The following is a 7447-nucleotide window of genomic DNA, read 5'->3' as shown; positions in this document are numbered from 1 at the left end:
AAGCATCTGCTCCTCACATCTTTTGGACTTCACTCCCATCTGGGAACTCATGATGTTCTCCCCTGCCTCCCCACGTCATCTCAAGCCTAAACAGATCCTAGGGTATTCTAGAACTGAGGTAGAGCTTCCTAAATTAAAGGAGGACCCTCTTTCCAGTCTAGATTACAGGCTACAGCTCAGCTTGTAAAAAAAAGACAAGATGCACATTCCTCAGAAGACTGCAGAAACTGAGGAAACAGGGCAGCTCATTTAACCCCAGGTCTGACAACTTATTCAAGCAACTCGCAGCTCTCATGAGGAAGAGAGCAAGGGGATTGCTTACAGAAAGCCACAGTGTTCCATGCTGCAAGTTTACTCACAGCAGAGACCATCTTGGATGGAAACTCAAGAGAACCCATAGCAAGTAGGAGAATTTCAGTTTGATAGGAAAGACCTCTAGAGATCTAAGCTGCCAAACTGGAACACCTGATGTCACTTTGCAATACCCATTCCCAGAGCAGCATGTCCCTTCGAATCCCTAGCTAACTGTTCCAAGTATTTAACTCCTGCTGAAATTCAGGACCTTGTGGTAGCAGAAACAGGACAGGTATTTGAAATCAGGAAGCTGTGTGGCTCGCTCAGTCTCATCTGGAATACCTCCAGTCTCCTTCACCTCCAACTGCTATGCAGTGGACTGCAACACTCAACCAAGCAACACGAAAGTAAAACACCCATTCCCAATCCTACTCTGCCACTACCCCAAAGTCTTCCAGAAAGCTGCAAGATAGTAGAAAGCCACGGGATCCTGGCTTGTGTCTGCATAGATGAAAGGAATATTTGACACCCCCCACCAGACTCCTCACCGATGCTCTTTTGTTCCTTCTGGCAGGAGATTCTACTCCCACATGTGCCTTCTAGATAGCAACAAAACTCCTTTTGCTTAGCTGTGTTTAGTCTGTAGCACGTGACTGAGGTAATCATGTAGGCTCTCCTTTATAACTACTGAAATGGCCATGTTCAGACAGCAAGTCATCTGAAAATAAGGACAGGCAGAATAAATTATTTCTTTAAGTGCTCGTCTCTCCATGGCTAGAGAAATCTAGATGACTCTCTGGCTCAGTCAGATGGCTCACAGTCACCGACCAACACAAAATAGCCTTTACTTCAGAAGCTCAATGAAAAGCTTAAGTCCTGCTGCCACTCCTTTTAGGCAGAATACGAAAGAATCTCCCATGCTGAAGTCCTTCATCCCCAAAGGCACTGCATTAAGGCATTCTTATTTTGCTAGAGTCCACACAGGCACTATTTGACAAGCTCACACCCAAAAATAAACCACAGAAATTCCCTGCAGAAGAGTGGGAGCATTAGCTACCCACTCCTCCTCTACTTCCCTTTCCTCTAAACTCAGGTGACCCTCCCTAAAGCTGCAGCAGCTGTTGAAGAGTCTAACCATGTTCAGTAGAGCGCTTCAGAGTCCTATACAGAAGACAAATTAAAACTAATAAAGAAATCAATGAAGAAGCTAGGTGGAGGGGAAGGAAGGGAAGATTCAGGGGCAAGAAGAGACAGGCAAGGTGACGGGGACAGTAGGCTGCAGACTGAAGGAGCTACATTCAAGTAAAAAAGTAGACTGGAGACAAAGCAATCAGGGAAAAAAAGGAAAGAACAGAAGGGCAAGTTACACCAAAGGTCCCCCAGAGACTTCCAAATCCCCCACCAGGGAAGGGACTTGTCAACCCACCCAACTCCAGGGTAAATGCCCCTCATACTTACAGGTTTACCTCACCTGGCAGACAGATTTTCCCATTTCTACCATGGTGGCCACCCCCAATTCCTTCTGTTAATTTGTAAAGCATAGCATTGCCACAGCAAGTGTGGGAGTTCCAGCACCACCACCTCCCTTCCCCAAGAACTTAAGTTTTAACATTTATGCAACAAAGACCCTCTAGATCTCAAGCTAAAAAGAAAGAGTTTAGACCACTCTAGAACAGGAAATTCTTCACCTTTCATCCTGGGCTTTCTGGTACTTACTTACAATCACCACCACCACAATGGCACAAATCACTCCCATCATGATCATCATCTGGAGGAAGAGAGATTGTCAAAGAGTAACACTCATAACAGACTGACAAATCCCATCTTTCCTGACATACAGGGAATATAAGCCAGCCCTTGAAGGTATGACAGCCAAGGCCTCAAAGTCTTCCCACAGTGAAAGAATCCTAAGCATTTAGATTAGTTATAAAGTTCTAAGTACCCTCTCAAAGCCCTGCTGGAGAGGGCTGGCCCAGTTCCCTTCTGATGGGGATGACGACACTGACACTGGGACACTCACCTTGCAGTTCTTCCACCAGTACTTCCTTTTGAGTTTCGCCGCGCTGCTTTCAAACTGTGAGGCACCGGCCTGAAGTGCATCTGCTCGGTCATCCAGCTCTGACAGCTTCTGGTCTCGTTCAATCACCTTGTCTACATTTACACGCATTATATCCACCACCTGAAGAAGGAAGAATAGCGGCAGCAGTTACACTGGTGAAGAGAGCTGGAAAAGGAGGAGCAGTTACTTGGCCAATAGCTAACACTGACACACTGACAAGTGAAAGCCCCAAACAGAAGGGTCAGGATATGCAACAGCTTTCAAGTCCCTGCCCGCTTTGAGGGAGGGTAAAGAATCCCAGGCACTCTGCTAAAGCATCAGTTCAAGTACACTTAAAACAGGTCCACAGGTCCACAGCTCCACCTCATCACCTCTTTTAGAAAGCTCTCAAACCCAGCAAGCCTCAGCCGCCCGCACCACAAGCACAACCTTATTTACGCTCACTCCCCAACAGCTGCAAAGGGAACTCAGAGCTACGTGTTGCTGCCCCAGCGAGGCACAGAGCCGCTACTGCATGGCAGGAGCCCTGCTACAGACACTGACCCTAGAAAGTCCCGCATCGAGCCCGCGCACAGGCTGTTCCCCTGATGCAGCAGGCGAGGACTGAGAGCTGCTCGGGATGCTGATGCGTAGCTTTATTTCCACAACAGACGGCGCAAGGCGCCGAAAACACAACCGGCCTGCTCCTTAGAAGTCAGGGCAGCAATTAATCAGCTCTTAAACATAGAGCGATCTCGTCTCTGCGCCAGCCTCTTCCCCGGCCTGCTGCCCTGCCGGGAGCGCTGCCGGCCACCGGCACGACTAGAGGGCCCGTCCGCCCTGCAACACAGGCCCGTCGAGAACGGCCTCGCTGCTGCAGAGCGGCCGGAGAGCCCCGGCAGCCCCCAGGCAGCCGGTGCGGCTGCCGCGCTACTCACCTCCTCCACCTGGGCCTGCGTCTGCTGCAGCCGGCGGTTACTGCTCAGGTTGGGGGGTGGCCCGGGGGGACCGCCGCCCGGGGCTCCCCCTTCGGGGGCCCCGGCACCAGGCTGCTGGGCTGGGTCAGACCTGGGGAAACACACGCGCGGGCAAGGAGAGCGAGCGGTCAGCTGCTTGAGAGGACCGCCACCGCCACCACCGCCTCCACCTGAACCCGTGCGCCCAGGCTGGGGCGGTGCTGGCAGCAGCCCCGAGGGCCTGTGCACCCCCCCGGGAGCAAGGGAGCTGGGAGCAAGGGTTGTCCCAGGAGGGCGGGGAGGGCCAGCCCCGGGCCGGGGGGGGCGTCGCGGCCGTGCCCAGCGCCCAGGTTTGCCGGGGACCGGGATGGCAGCCGTGCGGAGGTGACCGGGAGGCGGCCCGCAGCGTGCCGCAAGCACCAGAAGGAGGGAGGGGGACAGGGCCCCACCGAGGGGCGCCCCGGGAAGGAGACAGCAGCCCCCGTGTGCCTGAGCGCAGCGGTGACCGCGGCGGCCCAGAGCCCCACGCCCCCCCACCCACCCACCCACGCCCCCTCTACGCGCGGCGGGACCGGCCGGAGCACGGGGGGGCGCTGCGGGCAGCCCTGCCTGCGGCTGCTGCAATGCGCCACTCGGCCCCTCCACCGGCCAGGGCGCGGGCTCAACACCGGCACATCTCCCTCGTCCCCCCGTCCGCTCCCCCACCCCGCGCCCGTCGCAGCCGGCCAGGACTAGGCGGACACTCACATCGCCGAGCCGGACCCCCAGACACACTGCAGTGCGCAGCCAAACGCCCAGACTCCTCAGCTGCGCGCCGGTACCACGGCCGCTGGGGACCCCAACTTATGGGAGATGAAGCCCCGCCCCTAGAGACGACAGCCAATTACAAGTGAGCGTAGGAAGGGCTCTCCAGGAACAGCAAATCAGTACCGCCTTCCACTTCCTCCGCGGCCAATCAGCGGTCCTCAGCCCTGCCGGATCAAGACACCCCGTAAAGACGGAGGTGTGCTCGAGCCCCGCCCCCTTCCACTCTCCGAACTTCCGCGGGGACAAGCCCCGCCCCACCGTGACTCACCCTTGAAGCCGCCCAATGGGAGCGGAGCCCGCCCCGCCGGCGCGCGCGACCCGTGCGGCGCCGAGCCCCTGCGGAGGGAGCGGAGAGCAGCCGGGCTGAGGAGGTCCGGGCAGCCGCCGGGGCCCGGCCCTGCGCCCGCTGCCCCCGGGCGAGGCCCTGCCGCCCCGCTGCGTTTGGGCCGGGCGGGGCCTGGGAGCACGGCTACCTGCCCCGTCACGCCCCGCTGGTGCCGTCACTGGCGGAGGCTGCGGGGCGCCTCGCTGCAGCTCCCGCCTCTGTAGCGCGGTTTCTTGGCTCCGGTTGAGCTGCTGCCCCTGCAATTAAGATATGGCGTTGCTGGCCTCCTTCCACCGTGAGAGCCCCTGCGGCGGCTGCGGCCGAGCCTCCGCGGCCCGCAGGGGGACGTTGAGCCCCGGGAACAGCCCCGCGTTTGGCTTGCTCCCCTCCCTGGGTAAGGATTTCGAGAAGCCTGCTGGACCAGAAGGGAGGATTCGGGACAGAAAGGGGAGCAGGAACACACTGGAACACGAGGTCCCTCCCTCCGTGCAGCATTTGGCGCGGTGAGTAGGGTGGCAAGCGGCTGGTTCGCACCGACGCTGAACTTCAGTTTCCTTCCATAAGGTGGCACGGGCCGTTAATAAGCTTTTAACGTCAAATGCCGTAGGTTAGTGGATACACGAAGTAGAGGTGTTCTAAATTACACAGCCTGGGAGCCAAAGCACTGTGGCTGCTAGGAGAGAGAAGGCTTGACACAGGGCTGTGACTAGGGATGGGCGATCACTAAGTGGGACTGCTGGGGGTCAAGGAGCGGCCTAGCACAGAACCAAAGGGCGTTTAGCAGTGCCTTCAGACAGGCTGTGAAGGAACAAGTTGCAGATAAAGCTTCTTTAGCTTGGCAGTCTTCCCACTGCAGTTTAAGGGCCCTTCCATTAACCATTGCAAATAACAGAAGATGGAGCTTGTGGAACTACTGGCCCACAGAGCCTTTGCCAAGCTGCTGCTTAGAGCTGGCAGAGGGTACAAGAAGCTTTCCTCTGATGCTCTTCCAGTTCCTGACGTGCTTTCAGGTATGGTGAGGATTTGGTACAACTGTTGTTTTATGCGTTACCCCCAACTGCTCTCTTCCAGATCCTTACTCAAGTCTCCCCTTGAATCTGCACCCGTTTCCTGAACCCAGAACACCTTTTGGCAAGAGTCCCGCTGGTCTGCCACCCGCTCATGAGAACATGGGAGTTCAGCTGCTTGAACAGAGACTTTGGCTTCACCTTCCTAAGGCTTAGACCTAAAGGACTGGCACTTCCAACCAAGTGCTTTTAAAGACAGAGTAGCACTGCTCAATATCGGGATACCTCCAATCAGCATGTAGCTCCTCAGTTACCCAGCAGCCGAATTAACAGCTAAGGGAGAGGCAAGTGCTTGCCTGTTGTATGTTTTTTTCTGCAGCATATAATGGTCTTTGTGGTGCTGGGCTACAGGGATGCCAGCTCTGACTACTTCTCTAGAAGAACCAGTAACAGTTATGGAATACTAAAAGCTAGAGTTTTTTAAAAAGTGTCTGAATTACTTTTGCACATCCTGACTAAATTATAAACGAACAGCCGCTTGTCATTAGTACAGTGTTAAGTCATCATCACTGTGAAACAAATTCTGGCTTTAAGACAGGTTTTGATGCATTTCAACTAATGCCTAGATCATTCACACTTAATGCTAATCACATTAAGGAGGGCAAGGAGGCAAAGCAGTAAGCAGGAAGATGTATTAGGTGCTCTTAGCACTAGTTTGAGAACTTGGCTACAAGGGGAGAAAACCTAAACTGGAGCGTACCAAAATTGTCAAGCAGAATGTGAGAACCTCGGGCTTACAGACTGAAAGGGTGCCTGAAGTCTGGCCAAAGAAACAGATGACTCTCAGGTCAAGTCCAGGGACGCAGGCCAGAAGAGATGCCTGCAAAATATCAGAAATGACTGAGGGAGCAGAACTTGTGCAGAGGAGCTCAGCCCTGGAGCCGCAGCAGGACCTTGGGACCAGGCCACAAACGCACACAAACAGCTGCAGAAAGTACTGGGGACCCAACTGTGTGAAAGCTGGCTTTATTCTGATGGTAATGCCATGAAACAACACTCCACGTGCTGTTGGTCCAGTCCTAGCGGTGCTTCCCAGTACGATTGAAGCGCCTGTACAAATACCGGATCCTCTTGGTGAGTTTGTGGTAGTCGTCTACAAACATCCGATCTCCCACCATCTGTTTCTTGCGGATGCACCTCTGCAGCTCGTTCCCCCGCCAGCCTCGCAGCCACTTGGGCCCCACTATGAGGTTCCTTGGGTGCACCTGGAAGCCACCTGAGAACAGAAGGGCAGAGCAGAAGAGGATGAAGCCTGGGCTCGAAAGGAAGAGAAGTCGGCCCCAGCTCCCCCTCCGTGCCCTCTCGCTGCTGGAGGAGCCGCTCGCCCGCAGGTAGGTCCAGCCTCCCTCCCCTCTCGCCTGGGGCCCCAGCGCGGAGGGGGTGCCTCACCCAGTATCCCCACGTTGTCGTAGACGCCGAACAAGGCCCGTTTCTTCGTCCACGGATCCACCTGCTCGCGCTTCGGGGGCTCCTTGATGCGGCGAGGCCGGAGGAGCCCTGCCAGGGGCGAGGAGATGGGTACGGGCAGACCGGGACGCACAGGTCCCAAGAGCGCCCCGCCGCCCCCGCTAACGCCCCGCTCGGCCCCCAGCAGGGGCGCGGCCCGGCCCAGCAGCGCTCGGCCTACCGCCCGCACCAGCGCCGCCATCGAGACGGCCCCACAAGCGGCTCCCCCCTCCGCCGCCGCGGGGAAGGAGGAGCGGTGCTGCCGCACCGCCCTCCCAGTGCCCTCGGAGCGGCCTCTTCCGGCCGCTGGGGCCGTCGGGAACCGGAAGGAGGAGGGGGCGGCGCCACGCTAACGGTCCGAGGAGGGAAGCTGGCGATTGGGCGAGGCGCTAGCGAGCTCTACGCTGCTGAGCGCTGATAGGCCGGGGGAAGGGGCGGGGCTGAGCGCGGGGCGCGCGCGCTGTTTTAAGCGCCCGGGCAGGCGGCGGCAGAGGCTGCCCGCGGGGTTGCGGCG

The 7447-nt window shown here is 56.9% G+C and overlaps 2 protein-coding genes across 2 annotated transcripts; both read right to left on the bottom strand.

Moving 5' to 3' along the window:
- Nucleotides 1-1397: 1397 nt before the first annotated feature.
- Nucleotides 1398-4061, bottom strand: VAMP1 (vesicle associated membrane protein 1; the record flags this gene model as incomplete). Its single annotated transcript, XM_084270409.1, is given in 6 exon segments — nucleotides 1398-1424; nucleotides 1428-1477; nucleotides 2011-2062; nucleotides 2315-2473; nucleotides 3271-3400; nucleotides 4036-4061. Coding segments are annotated over 6 exon segments (420 nt in total). The 5' UTR covers nucleotides 4038-4061.
- A 2376-nt stretch (nucleotides 4062-6437) lies between these two features.
- Nucleotides 6438-7225, bottom strand: MRPL51 (mitochondrial ribosomal protein L51). Its single transcript, XM_084279179.1, has 2 exons — nucleotides 6877-7225; nucleotides 6438-6703 (listed from the first exon to the last, which is right to left on the bottom strand). The coding sequence occupies exons 1-2, from the start codon at nucleotides 7133-7135 to the stop codon at nucleotides 6507-6509; spliced, it is 456 nt and encodes a 151-aa protein (XP_084135305.1). The 5' UTR covers nucleotides 7136-7225; the 3' UTR covers nucleotides 6438-6506.
- Nucleotides 7226-7447: the final 222 nt, after the last annotated feature.

This window comes from Gallinula chloropus, assembly GCF_964237585.1.
Source record: "Gallinula chloropus genome assembly, chromosome: 1".
Lineage (NCBI taxonomy): Eukaryota > Metazoa > Chordata > Aves > Gruiformes > Rallidae > Gallinula > Gallinula chloropus.
This window is presented reverse-complemented; position numbering and strand designations above follow the sequence as displayed.